We start from the raw sequence: 27,074 nt of genomic DNA on the forward strand, positions 1-27,074 counted from the left end.
ATGCTTTTGTTACATTTGTTGGTCAGTTAAAAAAGTTGTGCTACAAATTTTACAAATACTCTTTTATTACTTCTTTTAGCTAAAGAAACTGTTAAAAGTCTTAACATTTACTACATTCAAGGATAAAGTGTGCTTCGAGCATTTCAAAAGCATATGCATACTTTTCGCATAACAAATGAGGTTTATACTTTGGCATCAATGAAAAGTTTATTACAAAAAATCAACACCCCACAATCACTCCAAAAATTGCTTTAGGAGAACATGGATAGGCAGGGAGGGGCCTGTGGCGTTGAGACGAGAAGACAGGACAGCCAATGAGGGTATAAGCAGAGAATAAATTGAGCAAAAACTAACCAAAATTTCATAGTACCCGTGAAATTAACAATTACAAGCATATTTATTGCTTTTGCATGTATATATAAGCTCAACTGGCTGCATAGAGTTGAGAAACTTAACTTGCTCAAGCCCTTGAGGTAGGCATTTCACAATCATGGCTTCCAGAAGGACCAATAAGTACTGCATATAGCAATTGTGCTGAATCTCTCACTTTCACCAACAGACTAGCTTTCAGATGTTTCATGGTTCTCTGCATGCTTATTGCTAGAAAATCACCATAATCAGCTACATGTTCAGCCGGTACAACCTGCTAAATGAGAATTAGCAGACATGGAGAGAGAGAGAGAGATTATGCTTGAGTGCGAGCCCGTGCGTATGTATGCACATGCTGCTTTCTGTGCACGTGCATGCTTGTGTGGGTGTTGTGTTATCAGCATGTGTTCCACATAGCAAAGACTTGGACCTCCATCAAGAGGTGGTACAACTACTTAAGAATCATGTAGGCATGCATATACCAGACAAAACAATTGAAATGAATACCACAGCTAGATGTGGAAAATGCAGACTGAGCGATCATGTTTACATTTTCGTATTGCTGCTATGTCATATCTGAAAGAAATAGTCCTGAGCAGTTATATTTGGATTAGGGAGTTCGGGAAATGAGAACGATAAGTAAAACCAAAATCTGAATCTTTTTTCTTTTAATGGTGGTTAATCAAAATGCTAAATAAACAAACAATTTTGAAAACTACGAGTACGAGAAACTGTCATTTCATTCCAGTGTCCACTGTTACAAAGCTTTTCTTTTTGCTAGTGCATCCAATGAAAATCTTTAAATGAAATTAGACTTTTACAGCACCTTTCTGTAGAATTACAATTAAGTAACATATCTTTATAGTGCCTGTGGGAATTAATGATACCTAAATTAGTCTCTCTTGCAAGGCTGATGACACTGTATAATTTTTTCTGTGTTCATACGTATTTCATATATTCTATTCCAGATATGGAGTTGGGTAAAATTTCATGCGAATCCTCCTACATATACCCTCCCAATCATTGCCAAACCATGCTTGAAAGTGCTTTTAGGGGATACTTGTACCTAAAAATATCTCTCTTGCAAGGGTCATGACACTGTACTGCAGATAATATCATTAACTATTTCATATATCCTCCCAATCAATTCATGTCGCAGGCTTGAACCGCTTCCAGCTGGCTTATGTGTTCATCTCTTCAAAACTTGAAGAGCGAAAAGAAGTAAGGGGCGTTTGCTTTAATCAAGATAAATAATTCTAAGGTTTCAAAGTTTTCAAGAAGCAAATCCTGTACTTTGTCTGCACAAAAAGGTTCTCTCCTTTATGACATCAGAGATTTTCTGTTCAAAACTACGTAAAGCCTTTCTGAAATCCAAGAGCAGGGGTGTGTCAGTGAAAGTTGAACTCCCGTACTAAGATGAGGGAACAAGGACGTTGACCACAGGTATATCTACTTATCAGTTCTTGAATAAATGACAGAATTGTCTTCCTGAAACTTCCACCGAACCAAACCTCTTAACCTATTGCATGCTTCCGGAGAAACCAAACTTCAATAGGTAAAACTGGCCCTAAAATGTCAGGGAAAGCAGCTGAAGATAGAATTCTATCTCGAAAAGCAAAATAACATTGAAAATCAAAAACAGATAATTGATTGTAAAGTTTGTTTAGAAGCTGTACATCATCTGAACCAGTGAGGTTATCAAGCATACTTTGCGCTCAAATGCCATGTCCAAATGATTTTTTAACTCAAATTGCTTTGAAAGTATAGCCATTTCTGAAACCAACCAACAATACTGAGAAAGGAAAGCAAGGGAAGGAAAACCAAGAGAGGGGGAAAAATAAAAATAAGAAGAAGATGATGACAAACAAGGAACAGCAAATCCCAGACATCAACTTCTCAGTCTAAATTAGCTTTAATACCCATACTTATGGAACATGCAGGCCACAAAGAAAGCATCTAAGAGATAATTAGAAATAATACAAATAAGACAAGATCTTAACAACCAATTAAACATTAAACACAGCAAAAGCATCTCCAAGATGATAAGATGAGATCTTACCATTAAGGTTGATAGACATCAGGAAGTTGAAGACCCACACTAGCAGCAGATTTCCCAAGAATTTTTTTCATCTCATCTGATCTGTCAACTGCAATATTATAGGAAAATAGCAAGTCCTGCACAATCAAAAAACAAAATCAGCCACAGATCATATACCAAGAGCAAGCACATATCCTCATCCATCAGGATACATCAGGGGCTAAGAGAGGCAAACAATCTATCAACAGTGAACCCTGGCAGATAGACCATTGATATTTTAATGACCCAGACCATTATGACATCGATACAAGAAATCAAAAGTCACCTGATAGCTTAAGAATTTTTAATGAAATCAAAGCATCATCGATCCAACATTTCAAGATTCCAACTTTCTTCATGAGTCCATCTTTTACTTCATCAAAATTATAAAAAATTACAAACATCAATTATAAATCTTGGTTTATTCGTCAGCCAGCAAGAGTTGCTTTGCCTTCTTTTCTAAGGCTTCTTAAAATTGCCAAGATAGACTACAGTTATATTACAAGAACAATTTCTGAGTCTGCTACCAGAGAACAAATATAACAGTAATCAAGCAGGTAAGCAGAAAAAAAGCTTGAAATTTCTAGCATAATATATAACCATTATGAAAAAATATCCAAACCCAGACTACTTACTACCTTCTGCCATCCACTAAAATCCAAGTCAGTTGAACATCACATTTCCACACAAATAAAACCTTGTCCTTTTTGAAATTGTGCAACTAAAGATGTTCCACAGGGCTAAGGTGCACAAACAATATCCAGACCACGTCATTATCCATGTAGATGCATACCCATTATATCAAATGATTAATAGATGACTACCTTATGATGGTGGACACTGTTCAGAAGGAAAGTGTAATCATGGGCAAGCTTTATCTTTTGCTGAATGAAAGAGGGATCCACGGACTGCTGTCCACTGCTGCTATTCCTGAACTCCTGCTTAATGAAGTCAGAGAATTGGGCCTTCTGCTCTTCCTTACCTATATGCTTTCTTACTGCTTTAAGAAGGTTTCTGTACACTCTAGCTGCTGCTTGTATGCCTTCTGAAGACCCCATTTAACTTCAACCTGCCGATAGATGGGTCCTTCCAATGTAAGGTCTACTTGGTCTGCAGCAATACCATAGACACTATAAGTTTCAATCCTTCAAAGCACAAAAAGGATGACAAAGAATACACCAACCATTTAGGAGTATCTTTGATTAATTAAAGCCAATAGAGCACAAAAACAAATAGTGAAAAATTTTATCATCAAGTACATAGAAATAAAAGTTAATATATAAACCTTTTACAAGCAAAAAAATAACTTATACAATCATTTTCACAATAAGTACAAGAATTTTCAAAAGAAAAGCTAAATAACATAACAAGAACATCACGTAGGAAAAAGAATGGCTGCTTCAAATGTGACTTGAGAATATATAATTAAAAAAATGACAAAAACTTCAGGATTAGTAACACTTTACAGTCTCCAATTGTAGAAGTACCAGTCAGATGCATAGATCAAACATTCCCGAGTTTGACACATAAATCCAAACCTCAAGTTGTTATTATTTTGACCTCCATAAGCTACCTAGAAAAAACATATAAAATATTCTAAAATTTGGAAATCTACATAGCACTTTTACTCCTGATTGTTCCAATAAAACCCCCTGAAATTCACAGCTCGAAACCTGATATATACCTTCAAGGAAAAAAAAACAGAGAGGAAAATCTACAAAATGAAATACCCCTAAAATGTAAACTCCAAAAACAACCCTAACATCCAAACCCTTAGAACCATTTTAAGTATAGTCAAACTTGCCTAACTACAACAATTAAATTAATTTAATGTATTGCGGTTGCTAAGGAAAAAAAACATAAACAAGAATGAAAACTTAGCCATTTCTTCATTTCTCTTCTTTATACTTACTAAATGGGCAAGAATTCTATGAACTAGCTCAAACCACTTAAAATTAAAGAAATTCATAAACAACAGCCAAAGATTCCCACAAAAAATGAAATCTGAATATGTACTTGAGAATTCCAAACCTAAAAGACTTGACGAAGAATAATCCTATTGAACCCACAAAATACTATCTCCATCAAGTAATAGTAACTTGAAAAAGAAAAGAATGGAAAAGAAAGATAACATACCAAAGAAAATGGGTTAAATGCAAAATACCCCATAAATCATTGGACCGTGATATGCCCCTTAAACTAAGGATTTCAGTTCCATACCATCTTAAACATTCAATTTTTTTTTGTCACATTACACAAGATCAAGTAATCTGGCCAATTGCTATTAACTTAAATGACTATTACAATCCTATGACAAAAGTGCTACCAAAGTTATATCCTTCATGCTTTCTTGCTCGGCCTTCCCTTTTCTTTCACTTAACAATAAAATGTTTCTTTCCTATTTTTTTTCTACTATTTCCTTTCCTCAGTCAAAATCACGGGTTTTACCATTATAGCCACAACCACCACCAAGTAACAATAAATTACTCTACAAACCAATGTGAAAACCGAAACCCACTGTACAAAAAAACATCTTTGCTAAAAAAAACTGAAAATTCAACTAAATAATTCACTCACCAGTTTTTGGAGATTAAGGATTTTGGGGGCAAGAATAGGCAAGAATAGCTAGATGGGTTGATGAAGAAGGGGGAAGAGTATGAGGAGACTAGGGGTACTAGGGACTGGGGGGAGGGTGATGAGGGGTTGGAGGCGCCAGGGATTTTAAAGTCCGGAAAGGGGAGAGCTCAAAGAAGCTAGAGTAGAGAAATGGGAGGAAGGAGAGATCGACAAGCCTTAAAAGGACTGGAGATGTTAGTGAGGTAAAAGAGGTTGTTGACAGACATGGAGGGGGAGGGCATGGGGAAGATGGTAACCATGGGGACAGTTTGGGGCTTTTGCCGTTTCTAGTGAGGGCAAAATCATCATCCCATTTTGCATTCTTAAAAAAGAAAAACAACATTTTGAATTTCAGAAATATTCCATCAAATTATTAAATTGATAAATAATAAATATATTACAAATTATTGCCTTAATTTGAATTTGAACAATGAATACATTATAGGCTTGTTCTCAATTGATTATGTTAACTAATTATAGATTTTGATTATGATTAATTAGTTTTGAGATGTTCTCGTATGTTTTTGTATTTAGATTATAGATTTTTTAATAACTAAAAGGACTAAAATTCATAATCACTCAAAGAATAACTTTTGTTGATTCTGATAATTCTTCATAATCACTTTCCATGGTTAGATTTTGCAAAAATCTAACGCAAACGAGAACAAGGGATAATCATAAACAACTAAATACTAATTTTTTAATATATTATATGATTTTTTGTATTATATAATTTTATCCTTATGTTGATTTATTAATGATGCCATTAAAATGTTATATTTTACTCGTAATATGTATGGTTTAGTTTCATTGAAAATGAAAATAAAGAATGAATCACGTAATAAAAATAAAAATATTATAACATATTAATATGAGAACAAACAATTTATTTGAATAAAAATATAAACTGTAGCACAATTTTCAATAGTTTTCTTTGCTCTTTTGTTAACATTTGTCAAGTACACTAAAAAATTATTTTGGCACAATAAAAGTAATAAGTCTTGCATTTGCATTAAGTGATAATTGAATAATTTATTACTTTTTTTTAGTATGTTTTGACTAAACAATTCAAAATCACTTAATTAATTAAGATTAAGATTAAAATATTCTTTTTTTGTTAGTAATTACTTGTAAATATATTAAAATTTAAATTTATTAAATTTAAATATTGAATTAGATTATCAAACAAGTAAGATTTCAATCGCAACCTAATGAAATAAAAAGATAACCCAAACAAAAAGGGCAAGATCATTACTTCTACACGTCTACTGTGATGCAAGTTAGCCGACGAGAAGCTCACATGGCACTGGGCCCGGAAAAATGGAAATTTGTCTAAAGGCCCAATTGTACATCATTGGGCACCCATGCACGGTTCTGCCCAGGTGCATGAATTCTGGATCAATTCCACCACCTCTCCTTAACACTAGGCCGAGCGTGGTCCAGTTTTAAAGCCATAAATTCAACCCTCTCGAGAAAATTTCAAATTCACGCAACTCCTTCTAATTAGTTGGATCGGGTAAAAGGTATTTGAATTTAAATATATTCTAAACACTAAAATAATTAATGATTTATAAATTTAAATATCTCGCAAGTAATCTAAACAATTAGAAAATTTTAAAAGAATTTCTAATTTTTCATAAAAATCACTCAATCTAAACACAGCCTACTAAATCTCCATTACCATGACCATTACCATTACTCTGGTGCTCATTGTATCTTTTTAATTTGTCTAATTTATAAATAGATGATAGATTTTTTTTTATCAAATTTTAAAATATTCATTAATTTTGATCTCTTTGCTCTACGGTTCCATTCACTTTTGAATAGAAGGCAGGTTGATAAAAAAAAAAAAAAAAAAAAACCCTCTCTGTTCTATCCTTTCCCTCCTCAAAAACCAAGGCAAACTCAAAATTCTTATTCCTTTATTTCCTTTCCTTTCATTTTGCTCCCATTCACTCAAACAAACAGTGCCTATATTTTTTTTTGTTAGCAACGATATATGTGTATAACATACTCTATCCTAATCTAAGGGGGAGGGAAGCCTAAGGAGGCTGTTGTAGGGGCTAGTGGGTATACAGACCCAACTAGACCAAGGGAGTGTTATGGCACAACCCTTAGATTTTTTTCGCTGCTGGTGAGGTTTGAACCCTCACCAACAGCCCAAGGAGGGACTTAATCCCTCCCTGGTGGCCACTGAGCCATTGGCCCAGTGGTTCAAACAAACAGTGCCTATATGTCATGGAAGAGAGACAAAGGGATAGAGGAAAAGAAGTAGATTAAGGTAATCATTATTATTGTTGTCTAACTAATTGGAGACAATTATGCATAGCTAATTAGTAAAGCTTAAATTTAAAATGTCATTAATGACATAAGTTGACCAAATTCAAAATCTTTAGCTAACTAAAAGTTTGGCATTGAACTGGCCAGTTTACTAAAAACCGTTTTCAGTTAAACAGTTCGATAGTTGAACTGAACGATTTTCCAGTTTAACACGAAATTGAACAGAAAAGTGGGCCAGTCAACTTCAAGTTTAGGCTTAAATGCATGGTTCGATTTAATTGTAAACAGAGCCTCGGGTTTCATTAACTCAAACCCTGTTAATGCCCAACCTAGATAATACTTTATGTGAAAATACATACGGTATATAATAATGTACATAATTACATGTACTATAATGTATGCAATGTATAATTTATATTTTAATGTACGATAATGTTATATAATATATTACATATAATTATGTACTAATTGTGAGTTTATGTCGAGCCAAATAGGTTCCAAGCCCTAATATCTTTATTGGACATCATAGTTTGAGCTCGAATAATGAAAACCTAAAGATTTTATTTCTTTTTTTGTTAAGTTTTTCTCCTTGAGTTGTAAGTCGGGTGCTAGTTAAAAAAAAGTTGAAAGACTTTTTGTAGTAGTACACCCTCTCATCAATATGAACTCTCTTGCTAGCCTCTAATACAACTTAATTAGGCTCCGCCTGCTAGTTATAATACGATATTATATGTATTTCTGTTTGTAAAGGAAAAAATACAAAAATATTAATGGCCATTTGATGAAGAAGAACGGTAGGAAGATAGCATAAGAGTTTTCTTTTGTTAGAAAAAAGAAGAAAAAAAGAAATTCTTATTGTCCATTTGAGGTAGGGGTGGCAATCGAGTCAGAAACGGGTTGACAGGTCAGGTTGAGATCCGGATATAACAAATTATCTGCTGATCCGAACACGACCCGTCAATCCAAAACGGGTCAGGATACTTAATCCGAACATGAAAATTTTGAATTGATGGGTTGGTGGGTCAGCCCGAATGACCTGAAACATAATTTTAATTTACTAATTTACCATTGTAGTTTCTAACAGAACCAATTTCGCACAAGACTAATTACATAATCAAGTAATAAAAATCTTGATAAAACAATCCCAAACCAGATTTGAAATAAATGAAAACATTGTAAAAATATTTTAGCTCAAACTAGATCTAAAATAAATTAAGATACTATAAAAATAGAAAACAATGTAATATATCATTTGTCCAAATATAATAATTCCAATTTCACACAAGTTAAACAAATTCATTTAGGATTAAGTGGTTAATACCTTTGGGGAAAAAAGAATAACTTAATTTAGTTAGATAAAATATTTTTATATTTATTAAATTATTTTTAATTCATAAACAGGTTATCGGGTCAACCTGTGAGTGACCTGAATTCGACCTTTTTTTTTCGGATTCATCGGGCTCGATTCGATTCTGATCCGAACCGGTGAAGTCTCGATCCAAGCCCATTTATTCCGTGTTAGATTTGCGTCGTATTTTCAGGTCGCGTAGAAAATTGCCACCCCTAATTTGAGGGATAACAAAAGAAGCTTCATGAACTTTAGATATTTTGTTGGCTAACCATATGATCTTGTGGTCACATAAAGTTGGAGATGAATAGGGAACTCCAGGCCCCCGCTCCCTACTGCCATTTGGAATTAAATTTGTCTGGACTACGGTTCCAGACTTCTGTACACTCTTCTACTCTTTCTTCATCAACATCAACGGGTAACTGTAGTAATTGAATTACTAGTCCATTGAATGGTTCTCGCATCAAACTTATATAACTGTAGTAATTGCTTGGAATAGAGTTGAAGCATAGCTATCCATTTTATTGGTCCGGAGCATTCAGAAAGTGCCTGGACCCAGTGCATTGTTTGACTATTGGGATCAATTATTGCCCCCTTTCGATTTAGATTTCTTTCTTTCATCTTCTCCCTTTTATCTCCATTAGTTTATGAGAATACTTCTTGCCTTAACAAAATAAAACTAATTGCTTCACATGATATTTGAGCTGCTCTTTCTACAAAACACGAGTCTTGAGATTCAGTTTTCAGATACTCCAATAGTGAAACAACATTTTCTGTGGAGTGATAAAAAAAGAAGAAACAATTTTCACATTAGTCTAGCATGTTACATCATTAGTCTCTAAAACAGCTAATTATCCTATTTACCAAAATCCAAAGTTTATTTCCACTTTCTTTGTTCTGTCCCAATTCAGAATTATTTCATATGAACATTATCAAAAAGTACCTTGTGAGCTTATGAATGGAAGTGAAGTTCAAACGTTAACCTCAAAATTTCAGAACCCAGAAGCATCCACTTTGTTTGTATGCAGTCCAACCAATCATCAAACCACATATTCCCCCTGAGAAGGGCAGAAACCACACTCCACTCACCAGGTCCATATAATAATAATGCCAATCAAATTTTTGTGGCAGTTAGAAATTCCTCAGCCAGTGCAGAGATTTCCCATTTCTAGACATGCATCTGTCAGCCTCAACAACCACCGTATAAAAGCCTCCCATACCTCTCCCTCGGTCCCTCCTAACCAACTTTTGAACTCAAATCTTAAAGCTGGCTTCTTGAAGTTCGCAAGCATCAACAAGAAACTTACCAGCTATCCCATTTTTCCTGATAACACTAATGGCTTCCTCTGTCTCAACTTTTGGAGCAGTTAATAGAGCTCCGGTACTGTGTTTTCTAGCCATCTTATCTTTACTCTCTAGCCCAGAAAAACAAAAAGGGTCTTTGAGTTTATCGAACTTGTAATGACTTTACTGTTTGAAGATCATCTTATTGTGAAAATCGTATCTTTTGTCTCAACTGACTTGGACAGCAAAAACCATTAGAGTACTTCATTTTTTTGCTTGTTAAAGCATAAGTATTTAGTTTCTAAAGTATTTGTCCAGTGATGGAGGAAGTGTTTGTCAAATTTTGATCCGTTAGAGTACTTCATTTTTTCCCTCCGTATCTGGAGAAACAGATCCTTGAATTAGTTTTCCTTTTGGTTGAGGAAAGTGACTTTATTGTGATCAATCTGAGTGTAATAAGGAATTAATTAGCCAGTAATTTGATATAACTAGGATGGGATGTCCAGATAGTTTCAATTCTTGTACTGCATTATCTCTGAATCAATTGATACACTTGGTGCAGTTGAGCATGAATAGTTGCAGCGCGGGAACTTCAGTTCCAGGCACAGCTTTCTTTGGCAAAAGTCTAAAGAAAGTTGCATCCAAAGTAGTCAGCCCCAGTTATTCATCTGGAAATTTGAAGATTGTTGCGGAAGGGGACGAGCAGAAACAGACCAAAAAGGATAGGTGGCAAGGGCTTGTTTACGACGCCTCGGATGATCAACAGGATATTACCAGAGGAAAAGGAATGGTGGACACACTCTTTCAAGCTCCTATGGGTGCTGGCACTCATGATCCAGTCTTGAATTCTTATGAGTATATTAGCACCGGTCTTCGCCAGTAAGGAGTTCATCTATTGATTTTACAGAGGTTTTGAGCGATTTGTATTTTGGACTCAAGTGCCTAATGGAATTTGGTTTCAATGTGCAGATATCAATTGGACAACAATATGGATGGCCTGTATATTGCTCCTGCTTTCATGGACAAGCTTGTTGTTCACATTAGCAAAAATTTCATGAATCTGCCAGGCATTAAGGTTTGCTATTCTTCAATTTGCTAAAGGTTTGAGTTGAATATCTTTCCAGATGAAACGGAATTTTTATAGATTTCTCAAAATTTTACAGATTCCCCTGATTTTGGGCATATGGGGAGGCAAAGGACAGGGAAAGTCATTCCAATGTGAACTTGTATTCGCCAAAATGGGCATCAAGTGAGTTAACGTTTCCATCTTTTAGGCATTAGATTTAGTCAAAACATAAACCAGAACTGCATGAGTTTAATGGACAACTCAAAATTGAGAAGCAAAAGTTATGTGCTTCATTCTTCTTAAATAAATTTTCTGTTTCAAATTGTTAGCCCCATTATGATGAGTGCTGGAGAACTGGAAAGTGGAAATGCTGGCGAACCAGCAAAATTGATTAGGCAAAGGTACCGTGAGGCAGCAGACAGAATTTCTAAGGGGAAAATGTGTGTCCTCTTCATCAATGATCTTGATGCTGGAGCTGGAAGGCTTGGGGATACTACACAGTATACAGTTAACAACCAGATGGTGAATGCAACTCTGATGAACATTGCTGATAATCCCACCAACGTTCAGCTACCTGGTATGTACAACAAGCAGGAGAATCCTCGAGTTCCGATCATAGTCACAGGTAATGACTTCTCCACCTTGTACGCCCCTCTCATCCGTGATGGTCGCATGGAGAAATTCTACTGGTCTCCAACCAGAGAAGATAGGATCGGTGTCTGCACCGGTATCTTCCGAGCTGACAATGTACCGAGGGAGGACATCGTGAAACTTGTTGACACCTTCCCTGGACAATCAATTGGTATGTTCAGTCAGTGTGATTATTTATCGAGGGACCAAATTAAAATGCAAAGTTCTGCCTAATCATCACAAGTAGCTGTTTACCTTTGCAGATTTCTTCGGCGCCATCAGGTCAAGAGTGTATGATGATGAAGTCAGGAATTGGATTGGAAGTACTGGAGTGGAAAACATTGGAAAGAGGCTGGTGAACTCGAGGGAGGCACCCCCATCTTTTGACAAACCAAAAATGACACTTGACAAGCTCCTTGAGTATGGAAACATGCTAGTCCAAGAGCAGGAGAATGTGAAGAGAGTCCAATTATCCGACCGGTACTTGAAGGAAGCCGCACTTGGAGATGCAAATGAGGATGCTTTCAAAAATGGATCTATCTATGGTTAGCACTCAGCTCCCTTCATCCTCGGCCTTTTATGAGAGTTTGAAACTTGCTTTAACCGTGAAATGGAAATGAAGTTGGGAAAAGATTTTCAACAAAACGTTCTTTTCATTGTCTGGATGCAGGAAAAGCAGCCCAACAAGTTCATGTTCCTGTCCCTGAAGGCTGCACTGACCCAAATGCAGCAAACTTTGATCCAACTGCTAGGAGCGACGACGGAAGCTGCATGTATCAGGATTAGAAACTTTCCGTTTAAGGCTATTCAATATACTAATTACTACCAGTATCTTTTCTGCAACTAGTGATGCGAATTCTGTTCCATATCATATTTTAGCATCACAAAATTCTCTCGATAATTACTGTATATCTCCCTACAATGGCTTTGCAAGATCAGATTTTTGCCTTCTATTTTACCCTTCTCTTTTTTGATATGTTTCTTGTACGAAGTTCCGTTAGCCAATTCGATTTCCTTGCAGCCCCTGCGTTGCTAATTATGGAACATGATATCCTTCTGCATCGACTTTGCTAAGCTGAATGATTAGTTTCTTGAAGTGGAATACTAAACTTTTTGCAGCCAAAAAGTCAGCAGAATAAAAAGGAATGCATTTTGGGTACTACTATCAATTCCCATCTCAACCTTCTGAACTTTATTCAACGATTAAGCCACCCAATCTAATGCAACATGTGCTAGAGGTTACGGAGTACAGGTGGATGCAAGATTGGTCTTTCACAAAGGAAATACAAAAACACTTGCGTGTTTGTTTCTTTACATAAAATTCGATCCAGAACAAGAATTCAAGCCTGAACTGCCCAAGGATGTGGAGAACAACACAAGGGAATCAGGGATTCAATCCTGCCAGACACGAGTTCCTACTTCCTTCTAGTTTCTTGGATATAACGCTGACCAAGTTGTAGAAAAAGCAGAAACAGTAGTCGATACTAGTAAGATATGTATCATTCCTGGCAGAGACGAATCTTCCCCAAAATCAACCGATCATAGGTGCCCGTGAGACTTTTCCTGAGGAGTCAGTGAAGATTCGCACCCGGTCTGTTCTGAAATCCATTGTAACGAAATAATCAGGCGGAATCACATGAACGTTAACTCCAGGCATCTCTTCCTTGATCCTTCTTTCTGCTTCTTCACTTGTTAATCCCACCAACTCCGGCCATGTTTTTCTCTCACCTGATCCACCACCACCATACCGGTATCCTACCCATCAAAAAAAAAATTTGTATCAGCAGAGTTATCGAGAATTTCTTCTTGATAGAATGCTCCAACTTTTTCCTAACTCCACTATTGACATCTTATGACTCGTTACACTTAATTTTCAACATATGCTTCTAAATCTGTAAAATTAACCGATTAAGAATCTAACGATCCATTAATCTTCAAAGCATTAGAATCCTGATTCCAAGGAGTGATAGTACTATGATGCCAGTTTCATTTACTTGCCGAAAGAACATTCCATTTTTCCCTTGAACAAGGAGTTTTGGACCCGGTCAAAAGTTTAAATTTGATGATGTATAGACTGAGAGGCAAGGGAAGTGTTACCTGGTAAGGTTGGTAATGGCTGCTGAGGTTGGTCGTTGGAGATTGCATTTTGCTTGCTATCCTCTTCAGCCATGACTGATAAGCTTTAAAATTTAGATCAAACAATGGGGACGACAGGTGTTTGCTAGGTACTAACTCCAATGTCCAACGTAGTATTTAAAGATTTTTAAAGATTAGGAGCAACATTTCACCCCGTCACCAGCCATCCGAAACAAAAAAGGAACCTATAGAGATAAGTTAAAAGGAAATCATTGGGAATGGGGAAGGACTTTTAAAATCTTTTTTATTATCACGTTCAGAGTTCGAATCCTGACATTTGAAAAATTGGTTTAACTGGTAAGACTCGAAATCCCTTATTGATGGATTCGAGTAACATGCACTACCAACAGTCTCTTATTGATGGGCTATATGTAAGAATTAGAGTAAGCCACCAAAAAATTATCTCTTGCTTACTTTAATTTTGAAATCGCTAACCTCCCCTATTCCTAATTTATTATGAATTATTATTTTATGCATTGCTAGTATATATATTGTCAGGTTTAAAAGCATGTCAACTAATATTACTTTAAATTTTACATGTACCATGATTCTAAATCCCTTCACATATATATCGTTAATAGATAGAGGATTAATAATTTATTATTATCAAAAAAAGAAAATCTCTAGAGATTTTATTGGCTGGCTTTGTAGACTTACGTTTGCTTTGCATTCTCCGTCTCCCAAATGGAATATTGCCGGCCAGCAATTAGACCGCATCAAACATCCTCCAAGCTTGTCATTTCTTCTTTCTAGCCTGTGTTTCTAATGGACCACTATGGATCGTTTTTGGCCCAATTATAATATGTAGCCCTGGCCAACGAGCCAGAGACTCCTGTCCGAAAAGTACGCCCACATTTCCTGCACTGGACCAAAGGAGAGTCGTAGTTTGCCATTGAAAAACAACACCGAGGTGATAGCCCAGAACCATTTTGGGCTGGACCCACAATTCCTTTGGATTTTTCATCAATGATGGCTACTTGAAAGTGTTTGATTAAGCCTAAAACATTCTAGTATTTAAATTTGTTTGTTTAATTTTAACAAATTTGAAATTATATACAGGTTTGGTTAGTCTATTTATCAAGCCAATGCAAATGACTTCTTATCGAGTCAAACGTAACTCTAGCTCAAATAGTTTGAATATCTTATATATTAAATCTCAATTTTTATACTAATCGATCGAGTTTGAAACCTTATTAAACACAAAATATTATTTATTTTGATTTAATTAGTTGACAGACCAAACTGAATGAGTTGTTATTGAGTTGAGTTATATTCGAATGTCAAATAGTTTGGTTCATCTTTTAATCCTAATAGAGTGCACAAATTGAATCACTTTTGGCAAAACTTGTTTAGAGGCAAGGCAAGCTTGAACTCCCACTATTTCACAGGGGATGATTATTTTATTTCCTGCCCCTTGTTCGTTGAGGGGAGATGGTAGTAATATGTGCAAGCCATTGTAACGTTTTAGGGTAGTTTGGTCCTCCCACACACTTTGAAAAAAAAAAAAGAATAAAGAAATAAATACATGCGAGAAACAAAAAAGCCAGCAATTGAGTGATGAGAGTTTAAGTCCCTTTTCTCCCACATCGGTCCAGTGAGGGTTGAGTGACGAGAGTTTAAGGCTTCATTTGGGAGTAATGATTTGGATAGAAAAGAAGGGAAAAGAAGAGAAAGACTGATTTTCTTTTGTTTGATAGTTTTAATTAGGAAAGAAAAGAAAGGAAATGGGAGGATGAATAGTGACAAAAATGTTTCCTCCCAAATTGGAAAGAAATGGAGAGAAAGTTTGGAGAAAGCTTATTAATTTTTCTAAAATGCCTATTTTGTCCTTAAAAATGCCTTGAACAAATATTTAATGACTTCCATATCCAAAATCATTCCATTAATTCTCAAAACTCCCAAACAACATAACAATCTCTTCTCTTCTCTTCTCTTCTCTCATAACTTAAGCTTTCCCTTCTTTTCTTTTCTATCCTAAACTCCCAAACTAAGCCTAAGTCCCTTGGTCTAACTTGAAAGTCAGCAATTGCCTTTTGAATTGGATTGAGAATTAGGTTTAAAATTTCTTCCTCTCTATTGTTGGAAAGAGAGACAAAAAAGCAATAAATTTTCTTTTGAATGATTGCGGCCAAACCAAATGAGCAAAACATTGGCGTGCAGGCTGCCGACCTTGTGAATAGGTGTTTACTACATTTCTAAACTATTGCTTTTGGAATAGGGCAGGTTCTTGTTTCGAATTCGACAAATTCTCTATTTCCAGCTTTCAATTTGTTGAACCTTTTCATGAAGCAAGACTTTAGCATAGTGGAATTTTATGAAATAGTCTACAGCAAATGAAGAAATGGGAAGAAGAAACACACATGGCACCTCAGAAAAGTTTCTATTTTTTGAACATAGGAGACAATAAAAAATTTAAATCAATCAAAGTCATTGAAGTATTGTAATAACACATCAGCCTTCGATGATGATTGTCTCTCATCAGCCCATTTCTATTAATATAAGAGCTCATCCCTTGTACAACTTGACTCTCAAACGTGTGGGGCATAAATATCATCTCACGTTGGTCCAACCAAAAAAAAGAAAAAAAAAAAAAGAGAGAAAAGAAAAAGCATTTATCCAGTTGCACCGACCAAGACAGCTTACCAAACTCCTGTCAAAAACTAGCTAACTTGGTGAAGCATTATCAAAGTAGATTCATCCACTTTTCTATTTTGTGATTTGTATGTTTACCTTACTTCCGTGATCATTCGAATTCTTGAACAGACATTTTTCTTTAACAAAAAATTTGGACAGACATTAAGTAGGCGGTGTTTGTTATCATTCTTGATATAGAAGTACAGATTGAAAAAAATGAACTTACTCATCTTTTGAATCTTTTTATTCTACACCAAAATATATGACGTTGGTGTTGAACAAATGTAGACTAATTATACACACACTATCTAGTAGAAGCGGCTGCGGTTCTAGAATCACTAGTTCCGATTTAAAAACCATCTATTTCAAAAACATTTTTGAAATAGGTGAAATTGGAAATGGCTCTTATAAAGTTGGTCATGGTTACGATTCCAATTTTGGTTTCAGTTATTTCCAGGTATAGTTTTAGTTCATTCTAATTATACGTAAACTATGTTTGATTCCGATTTAAAAACCATCAATTATAAGGTTGGTTATGGTTACGACATAGAAACCTCCAATTTTGGTTTCAGTTATTTTCGGGTATAGTTTTAGTTCATTCTAATTATAGATAAACTATGTTTGATAATTTAATTTAGTATTTTCATTTAATGGGTTAAGATTTTATCATATTCAGACACATTTGATGAATAAAAATAGAACACCCTAATTAATTAAGTGATAATGAATTTTCTAAGTAAAACTTATTTCAAAAAATAAGCGATAAACTATTCAATTATCACTTAATACAAAATATACTCAAATATTAAGATTTAATACTTAACAATGTTATAATTTAATAGATTCCAAATTTTAGATTTCAAATTTCAAATTTTAGTTTTTAGACTTTAGTTTTAACAAATGTCCCCTTAATCATTTATGAGTATGCAAACTGACAGCTGATCGATGTTCTTTGGTTGGCTTGTTAAAATAAATGATTTAGCTGCAATATATGGTATCTACCCCAAATTCCTAGGTTGGTACATGACAAGCGATAACCAGAACAATTGTTTTCCTGTCAGAGCAGCGCATTTTACTCAAATGTTAATATTACCCTCCATCAATCAACTTTATATGTGTTCATTTATTTTTCTAACATCCATTATGCATTAATTACATCTCTTTTTTTTTTTCTCTAAATACGTATTTTTCTATTAGGGTCTCTCACTTTTCTTATTATTCTTATTTCTCTCTTTTCTCTCTCTCACACACACACTAATACATCTATTTTTGTACAATTAATTGAATAGTGTTGTTTTTGCATTAATCTTTCCTTATATCTTTTTGGTTCTATGCGTTGTTCCCTTTTTATTCAATTTTAAAACTTTTATTTATTCATTTATTCATTTTTTGCAAATAAAACTTCATTTAACTCCAACAAATTTCAGGTTAAAATAATTATTATTATGGTGCCATTGTAACTCGATATTTTAGCATAATTTTTTTTGGACATTTAACGTGCATTTTTTTAAATTCTGCTTGTTTGTCATGCCTCTAAGCAACTAATACTGTTAAAACTTTATCATCTTTTTCTCTTTTATACTTGTCATATAAATCTTGACTTTTATCTTTTGTCAAGTATTCATATTATCATGCAAGTCTTGAATTTTATCAAGTATTTATATTCTCTAATAATTAGATGAAAATATGTTTAAATTACTTTATGTTATATATCCCATGAATATTGAAAGGAAAGTAAGGCTGTTTTTTGGGATTATTTTCATTTTGGACTATTATTTATTTTGATTTAAATTACATTGTGTTTGAAAAAGGAACCTTTTGAGTCAAATTTTTTAAATAAAAAAATTTAAGAGCATGTAAAATTAATATACAAGAAATTATAAAAGCCAAAACCAATTTAGTAAATCATGAAAATAATTGATGAATTGATGTGAGGGAGAGAGATAGAGAAGAATATGAATGACTGAGTAGTGTAAAACTTTAATTAGAGAGAGAGAAGAAAAGGAGTAATTAGTGCATAATGGATTTTAAAAAAATCAAAAAGAATATATGGACTTGACTAATTGAGGGTAATCTTGGTATTTGAGAAAAATTGGCTCTGGCAGGAACACTATTGCTTCGGAAATATTGCCAGCCGTTAGTACATTACATGAGATCAACCTACATATATTTTCTATGGATGCAATACGATAATTTGTGCTGAGTTTAATTGTATAATTACAACAATGTCACTACTTTATTAGTATCACAAGTTTGTCGGTTGTCCCAGAAGAACAAAAAAGCAGAATTTTTTTTTTTTTGATAATAAAGATCAGAAGTTTTTTTGATTGCGATGCAAATGATTTGTTAGCATAATTATAGGAATTTTTTAGCATAATTATAATTATACTAGAAATAATTATGCTATGATTACACTAGCAAATCATGCTTAGACAGATTCTATGCTAAACAAATCTTCTATAACTATGCTAACATGATTATATTTGACTTTGCTGTGGTGGAATATTTACTGGTTAACTTTATTGAATTCAAAGTGGCCTTGGCTCATTGATTTGTATTTTGTCAATTGGCCATCCGGCAATCACCACGCATGGTAGAAAATGTGAGGCCAAGACCCTTAAGCCCCATTTGGATCGTTATATTTAAAAGTTTTTGTAAAAAAATTACTGTACCGATTTGATAAATATGAGTTAAAAAATGATTAAAAAATATGTTCATGAAAAATGTAAAAATCTTTTTTCAAAAAATCACTAAAGAAGGGATGCGGAGGGTATTTGGATTTAAGGAAAAAAAGAATCAGTTTAACTAACAGCTTGAGTGAGAAAATGAAAGAAGAATGATTGGCTATCCTTGACTGGAAAGTAACAAAGACCTCAAATTCTTCATATATCTTGAAGGGTGTCAATTGTCAAATACTCTTCTCGTCTTTTGTCGGGAAAATTGTCATCAAGTTAATGTCCTAATGTTTCTTTTTCCAGCTAATTGATTTTTTTCAATTTTGTACAAGTAAATTTCTGGCAGATCAAGTGCTACATTCATCACTTCTCTCAATCTCCATGTTAATGAGCATCTGGCTGAATGTCAAATTCAATTAGCATTTATGGCCATGTATGGGTGGTACCGCCACCAACCAATAATCTTTTCCCATCTCTTATTATTACCAGATCACCCCCTTTTATTGATGTATTGTATGTTCACCACCATGACTATTACCATTTCATTAGTCTTTTCTTGAGTAACACTCGAGTAATTGTCAATTAATCACAATTCAAACAAAGTTAACAGAGTGGATAACCAAAAACTACGAAAGAGAATAATTCAATTATGCAACACGTGTTCACCAAAAAGTAGGTTACAATGGAAAATTTTGCTCCTCCAGACAAACATTGCGCCAAAGCACTAGCAATTGATAGTTTCAAAATTCTCAATTAAGACAAAGGAGCAATGAAAGTAGTAAAACAGAAAAAAAAATTGGAAAAGAATTATGAATATTCAATCTTTTTCTACATCTAGATTAATATGATACTGAAATAATTAGTGGCTCCGCAATGAAGCTATGCCCCAACATCGAAATACCTCATATTCATTGAACGTTTTAAATAAAATGAAAGATGCATAATTTTTTCATAAAAATTGAATTGAAGAAAGAAAAAAGTTCTCATTTATCTCACATAGCTGATTGACGTTTTGACCCAACCTAGAATTATCAGTTTCGGTTTCAACTCCAATATTGACATTTCACGTACAACCATTATATTGGATGCTTTCTGTCCAATTTTCGATTTAGTTAAAATCACATGGAAGTATAGTATATGTTTTCAAATCAGAGGGAGTTACACATGTCAAACCCAAGAAATTTTTAGGTATTTTACCTTTTTTTTAGGTAATTATTGGTGTTTGCTTGTGAAGCTAGGAGAGAAACATGTAGCACAAGAGTGGGTATAAATATCATCATATACTATGAGCTGCCTTTGTGGAGTTGAACCTAAAACTCAAGATCAACATGTGCATACATTATCATATTACTATCAGATCTTTCGTCGCAATGACGCATAGAATAAGATGCGAAAATCTCACGTCGTTTACCTGAAGGCCATAGCAGACCAACTACAATCGCGATTGTTAGATTATAATTTTTAAATCCCTCTACAATTTACTGGTGAGCATTTGAAAACTAACAAACCGGAATCCAGACAGCCAAATTAGAAAGAAAGGAACAGGAGTGTTCAAAGTTCAAACAGGCCTGTGATCAGTCGCATTTACACGGATCAGCTATGAATTTTCTTCTCCTTCCTTCCGCATAAAATAGAGTTAGAATACCATTTAAATTTTGTTCATGGCTCACGCCAGGACCCTACCACTGTTCCCACTGGATGCCAATTTCTTACATTTCACAAGCATTCAAGGATTCCGGAATGACATCTGTTAGAGTTTAGTCAAATTTTGGATGTGAATAATGCTGTTCTTCCAATGCTCCGCCAAGTCAACTATGGAGTCTATAGCTTCCCCTATGATCCTTGTCCAGATTCCAGAAGGAAGAAATAATTATTAAATATGGTCGTGAAGTTTCCTCCCCTTGTGGTACACTTTCGCTTTATGAACGCAGAAATGGAGACGAAGGGCCATTGGAATCGGGGTCAAAGCCGCAAGATTGACTAACCTAAGGCTATTGCAGCCTCGTGCCCGCAAACGGGTGGGTCCTCCAGCAGTTTGCAGCCACCACGCAAGTTGTAGGGGCATTTTGGTTGTATTAATAAGGGTTGAATACCAAAAACTTCCTTGTAGTTTAGTGAATGTTTAACTCACCTCCTTGAAAGTTTAAAAATCTATAACTTAACATCGCCACGAAAGTTCACAATTCCCCCACATAGGCAAATCGGCTAAATATCAAAAAATTCTTGGTGGTTTAACAAATATTCAAACTAATCCCGAATATCTTATTCAATCTTTTAATGGGGTGACTGAACTAGGGATATGAGATATCAATACAAACTTTGTAATTGTCAAAGGAAAACTGTGGCAAAGATTTTTTTTTTTTTTTGAAACAATATGGCAAAGATTGTTGATTAATAAAAGTCATCAGTATTTGAACAACTTACAAGCCATGAGGAGATAAAATATGGAGATGAATTGAACATTCTATAAATCAGAGGGGGGTCATAGTGGTATTTAACACGTTCATTCACACAATGTGCATATTTGACTTTAACCAACATCTTCGGCTGCTAGGATTTGGGGCCTAAATAAGTTCCACTTTGAACCGGTTATGTAAATCTAATAACATTGAATGCAATCGTGATTTTTCCACAAATTTAGTTGTAAAAGTAATGAATTCTAAGTTTTACACCAAAGTTGTGCTAGGTGCTATAGTTTACATCAGAAGTTGGAAAAATTACATGACCAGTTTGAACTTGATGACAGTTTAAACTTGTGAGGTCCCTGCAGCTCATCCCTCTCTTATTTATTAATCACTCTAAATCTCAGAATTGCGTTCAACAGTTCCAAGTGATGCTAGAAGCTTCTCAGAATATCATCACAAGATTGAATAGGTACTATTAGGGAATAAGATTAATATGCCACGAGTTAAATCTTTGGTGCGGATAAGGGATTTACATCACTACGCACGTGACAATGACCGTTCCCCGATGGACTAACGATAGTGACCGGAAAAATTGATAAGTTTTTTATTGATGCCAAGCTTTGATCAATGGCACAATCATCCGATATTTTCAATGTCCGCCAGGCCCGGCAATCAGAATCTCTTGTCCGGGTCTCTTGCTAGAGTCAATTAATACTGCTGATATCTTACTGACAAGCAAAGGATATACTTAAAACCATTGTCAGATTTTGGAGAGAACTTGAAGCTAGTATCAGCCATTAGCTAGCCATGTTGATTCTAATCAAGCTTATACTGCTTGTGGTTTCCTCTCTATCCGGCTTTGCATCTTCCCAGGACTTTAGTATCACCTACAATGGATTCCGGTCGTCGAACTTGAGCCTGGATGGCATAGCTGAAATCGCACCAAATGGCCTCTTGAAGCTAACCAATGCCACCAGGCAAGAGAAAGGTCATGCCTTCTTTCCTAATCCTGTCAGCTTCAAGAATTCACCTAATTCCTCTGCTTTCTCCTTTTCCACCACCTTTGTCTTCGCCATATTGCCCGAATATCCCACTTTGAGTGGTCATGGGATTGCTTTCGTAATTGCGCCAACACGAGGCCTTCCAGGAGCTCTTCCTAGTCAGTATCTCGGCCTCTTCAACGAATCCAACACTGGAAATGCGACCAATCATGTTTTTGCAGTGGAACTCGACACAATCCAAAGCAGCGAGTTCCATGATATTAATGATAACCACGTTGGGATCGACATCAATGGGCTGACCTCTACACGAGCACAGCCAGCAGGTTACTATTCCGATAGCGATGGTAAGTTTCAGAATTTGAATCTTATTAGTGGTAAAGCAATGCAAGTTTGGGTGGATTATGATGGAACAGCCAAGCATATAAATGTCACATTAGCTCCAATACATGCTACTAAACCAAACCAACCTCTTTTATCTTTATCCTATGATCTTTCACCAGTACTAAATGAAACCATGTATATTGGTTTTTCATCATCCACCGGTTCTGTGCTGACATCCCATTGCGTCCTGGGATGGAGTTTCAAGATGAATGGTGTGGCTCAAGGGCTTGATCTTTCTCAACTTCCTAAGCTCCCACGAAATGGGCCTAAGGAAAAATCCAAAGTTTTAACCATTGGTTTGCCTGTCATTTTGATTGTTTCTCTGTCAATTGCAATCTCTGGCATAATATATCAGGTGAGAACCAAGAAGAAGTTTGCAGAAGTGCTTGAGGATTGGGAGCGTGACTATGGCCCTCACAGATTCAAGTACAAAGATTTATATATCGCCACAAAAGGGTTCAGGGACAAGGAGTTACTGGGACGAGGGGGTTTTGGAAGGGTATACCGAGGTGTCCTGCCTAGCTCCAAACTTGAGGTTGCTGTCAAGAGGGTGTCTCATGAATCCAGGCAAGGAATGAAGGAATTTGTGGCAGAAATTGTCAGCATAGGCCGGTTACGCCACAGAAATTTGGTTCCACTTTTAGGTTACTGCAGGCGAAAAGCTGAATTGCTATTGGTTTACGAATACATGCCAAATGGAAGCCTGGACAGGTATCTATACGAGCAGCCCAACTACACCCTGAATTGGAACCAAAGATTTCGAGTCATAAAAGGCGTTGCATCTGGATTGTTTTATCTACATGAAGGATGGGAACAAATAGTGATTCACAGAGATGTAAAGGCCAGCAACGTCCTGTTAGACGGTGAATTGAATGGAAGATTAGGAGATTTTGGGCTTGCGAGATTGTATGATCATGGGACAGACCCTCAAACAACTCACGTTGTTGGAACACTCGGGTACCTCGCGCCAGAGCATGCTAGAACTGGCAAGGCTACAACCGGCACAGATGTATACGCCTTTGGGGCCTTTTTGCTTGAGGTGGTTTGCGGTAGAAGGCCAATAGAAACACAAGCCCCGACAGAGGATGCCATTTTGGTTGATTGGGTATTTTCTTGCTGGAACAAGGGGCAAGTTCTTGAAGCTGTTGATTCAAACATGGGACTAGATTATGTCAGAGAGGAGGTGGAACTGGTTATGAAGCTTGGATTGTTGTGCTCGAACTCAGAGCCCACAGCAAGGCCAAGCATGCGTCAAGTTGTTCTATATTTGGATGGCGCTTTGGCACTGCCAGATTTATGCTCACTTGGGATTTCTGCCAATGGCTTATCCTTTGCAAATCATGAAGGTTTCAGTGATTTTGCCTTATCATATCCATCTTCAATGGACAAGGGATCTTCATATGCTTCTTCTGTTACGGAATCGCTGCTATCTGGAGGTCGCTGATTGTAGACAAATCTTTCGATCCATAGCATGTTGGAGAATATTCAATTGATGTAATTGTTGATCAATAAGACACTATTGTTCTCTGTTTATTTTGGCATTAGTGAGTCAGAAATGTACCTAGGGAACAAAAAAGTAGCCATTAATGAGGAATCTCATAGTTTTGGTGAGATTGGACGATAATATTGAATAGGAATTAATTCATAAAAAAATCACCATCTAGTTATCTTCTCTGTCGTTTCAAGATACATTACTAAAATGAACAGCTCTACATCACCATAAGTCTTCCCCTGAAAATCCCTAAGAGTTTCTCGTGAACTTAAAAGAAAAATAAAACTAAGACCGCCTTTTTTTTTGGATTGTTTGTAGTTTTTACTAATCCAATACTTCATTTTCAGATTATCTCGACCATTTGAGTTAGGATTTGGAGTTTAAGGTGATATCTTGGAATCTGGATTTAGTTTGTATGTTTCATATGAAACTTAAAATTAACTACCTGTATGCAATGAAAATATTGGTATTTTTAAGATGTACAATGGCCTTAAAAACTATATGACCAAATCTAGTTTTAATTTGGCATGGTGCAAGTCTATAAGTGAAAGGAAAATTACGTGTTAATACTATTAAATAATTCTTCTAAATCATTAAGTTGATAGAATAATGTAAAGGATGGGGCTAAATCTACACTCCCTCAGTTTAAATCCACACCGCTAGCATTATGATGATAATAAAGCCCGTAGGAGTTTGATAGAAACTTTTTTCAATAGAAAAACTTGTCTTTCATGCAACAAAAGATGCTTAAAAAATCAATTATAAATTTTAATTACTTGAAATTGTTGGATACCATCATCCTAATTATCGATCCATTAGTGTTTTTCAAAATTACACTTTAATTAACATTAAAGTGCAACGTGACAAAAAAGGTAAATTAACACAATTTTAAAAAATCTCTTATCTTCTCTTACATGATAAAAAGATATAAGACATTCTCTCCACCAAATAAGACGAAAAAAATAGATGTCATCAAAATGAATTAAAAAAGGTCAGAAATTTTAAGACCATTCATAATGATGTAAATTTTAAATCCAAGTTGGCGCCATATATTTTCACAAAAAAAAACTACATTTTTATTGAAAAATTTTCTACCAAAGCCCCATAAATATTATGGGTTTTTTAAGTCAACTTGATTATAAAGAGGTGAATTTAGATTGTGAAGGTGTCGGTTTAGCTAGCCTTTAATTAAAAGACACAAATGTAGATATCCAATAGTGGCATTTCTACTCAATGTCTCATTGTCGCTCTAAACAAATTAACCGCATTCAGAAATGTTATGTATTCTCAAAGTCAAGTTTCGCGTGTAAACCATTTCTTCTTTTGCCAGCGTAGGAATAAAAATTGTCTAGCTTGTAACTGTCACAATCAAGTATGGTCATACGGCCAGAACTTTGGGCCACCAGTTGGACTGGACCTTGGACCTATGCCTTCACCGTGTCTGGCTTTGAAGTTTCCAAGGCTAACCCATATTTAATGGCGGTTAAGTTTGTAACTATCAAAATCAAGAATGGCCATATTGCCGGAACTTTGGGTCCCTAGTTAGCATAACAGCCAGGACACTACTGGACCTTGGACCTAGGTCTTCAGGCCTTGAAGTTTCCAAGGCTAGCCCATATTTAAATGGTTGTGATTTGACATCGAGTCCAGAGTGTCGTTTAGTTTCCAAGGCTAGCCCATATTTAAATAGTCGTGGTTTGACATTGCATCCCGTTTACTTGGTCTTTGATAAGAAGTATTTGGCTATTTCGTGCATGCTCCCCTCAACTCAAGGAATATAGCTAATGTGCCTTGAAAGATCCACATCTCAGTGTCAGACGCGAATGAGTACATTGAACTATCCATGTGGTAAGACAACTGCATCCACTGCCTGTCAAGTTGAAGTGTTTAGTTGTTTTTGGTTATATAATTGTTACAACAATTTATGTAAATTGATACAATTTTGATGTAAATATCAATTTGTCAACTCATGCTGTTCAATTGAAATAAAAACCATGATCACATCAAAATTGTACGAGTTTATGCTAAAAGTTACTATAAGAATTAAAAGAACAAACTGAACTAGATAAAGCTCAACCTAAAAGGCCTCGGATCTAAGTTAGTCAAGTAAATCACACACTAACGTGTGGTTTTGCAAAATAATGTTCTAAACTCACACTGATTTAAAGCAATTTTTATTGTTGAACAAATTGTGTTTCAATTTGAACACACAGACTTCAATAATTAATTGGCAACTTCCTAGTCTACTACGTTGACGACTAAGGAGGGATTCATTGAGGCAATATATATATTTGACTAGTCTCGCATGGTTTTATTTATTTTTTACTGAAAAAAAAAGGTTGTACTCAAATATTTTGATCTGTTATGAATTCAGAGTCCTTTTATGATTGATCCAAATAATGTTCGCAAACGGCTTGTATGAAGTTTTTTGACTACCTATTCAAATTACATGCAATTAACATTTGATTGCTTTTACATTAGTTGGTCTATGCCAAAAAAAAAAAAAAAAAAGATTAAAAAAATCATCTGTAAAATCTCTTTACCTCTATTTCTTATGTCCTTCCAGGCTAAACAGGATTTTGAGAATCATAAAAAATTCATAACCTCCTTTTACGTATAACCATTGAAATTTCAAAGTCTTAGGTAAAATTTATTAGAAGAATGCACATACAGAAAGGTC

The 27,074-nt window shown here is 35.2% G+C and overlaps 4 protein-coding genes across 7 annotated transcripts; 2 read left to right on the forward strand and 2 right to left on the reverse strand.

Moving 5' to 3' along the window:
* Positions 1–329: 329 nt before the first annotated feature.
* LOC113761888 lies at positions 330–5,338 on the reverse strand. Of its 4 annotated transcripts, none has more exons than XM_027305055.1 (4): positions 5,024–5,338; positions 3,271–3,556; positions 2,429–2,544; positions 330–643 (listed from the first exon to the last, which is right to left on the reverse strand). In XM_027305055.1, exons 2-3 carry the CDS (start codon positions 3,502–3,504, stop codon positions 2,431–2,433), a joined length of 348 nt encoding a protein of 115 aa, XP_027160856.1. In that variant the 5' UTR covers positions 3,505–3,556; positions 5,024–5,338; the 3' UTR covers positions 330–643; positions 2,429–2,430. The 4 variants fall into 4 exon arrangements, with proteins under 4 accessions (XP_027160856.1, XP_027160858.1, XP_027160859.1 ...); XM_027305057.1 differs by having other exon boundaries at positions 330–646; XM_027305058.1 differs by lacking the exon at positions 330–643 and adding an exon at positions 1,092–1,857.
* A 4,571-nt stretch (positions 5,339–9,909) lies between these two features.
* On the forward strand, positions 9,910–12,628 carry LOC113760816 (ribulose bisphosphate carboxylase/oxygenase activase, chloroplastic-like). The gene is made up of 7 exons (XM_027303549.1): positions 9,910–10,071; positions 10,537–10,853; positions 10,944–11,049; positions 11,138–11,223; positions 11,370–11,842; positions 11,934–12,215; positions 12,341–12,628. Exons 1-7 carry the CDS (start codon positions 10,027–10,029, stop codon positions 12,454–12,456), a joined length of 1,425 nt encoding a protein of 474 aa, XP_027159350.1. The 5' UTR covers positions 9,910–10,026; the 3' UTR covers positions 12,457–12,628.
* Positions 12,629–12,744: 116 nt separating this feature from the next.
* LOC113760817 (subtilisin inhibitor CLSI-I-like) lies at positions 12,745–13,874 on the reverse strand. The gene is made up of 2 exons (XM_027303550.1): positions 13,768–13,874; positions 12,745–13,425 (listed from the first exon to the last, which is right to left on the reverse strand). The coding sequence occupies exons 1-2, from the start codon at positions 13,838–13,840 to the stop codon at positions 13,202–13,204; spliced, it is 297 nt and encodes a 98-aa protein (XP_027159351.1). The 5' UTR covers positions 13,841–13,874; the 3' UTR covers positions 12,745–13,201.
* Positions 13,875–22,290: 8,416 nt separating this feature from the next.
* On the forward strand, positions 22,291–24,513 carry LOC113762524 (L-type lectin-domain containing receptor kinase IV.1-like). Its single transcript, XM_027306010.1, has one exon. It carries the CDS (start codon positions 22,328–22,330, stop codon positions 24,344–24,346), a length of 2,019 nt encoding a protein of 672 aa, XP_027161811.1. The 5' UTR covers positions 22,291–22,327; the 3' UTR covers positions 24,347–24,513.
* Positions 24,514–27,074: the final 2,561 nt, after the last annotated feature.

The sequence above is a fragment of the Coffea eugenioides genome, chromosome 2 (genome assembly GCF_003713205.1).
Source record: "Coffea eugenioides isolate CCC68of chromosome 2, Ceug_1.0, whole genome shotgun sequence".
In the NCBI taxonomy this organism is placed as follows: domain Eukaryota; kingdom Viridiplantae; phylum Streptophyta; class Magnoliopsida; order Gentianales; family Rubiaceae; genus Coffea; species Coffea eugenioides.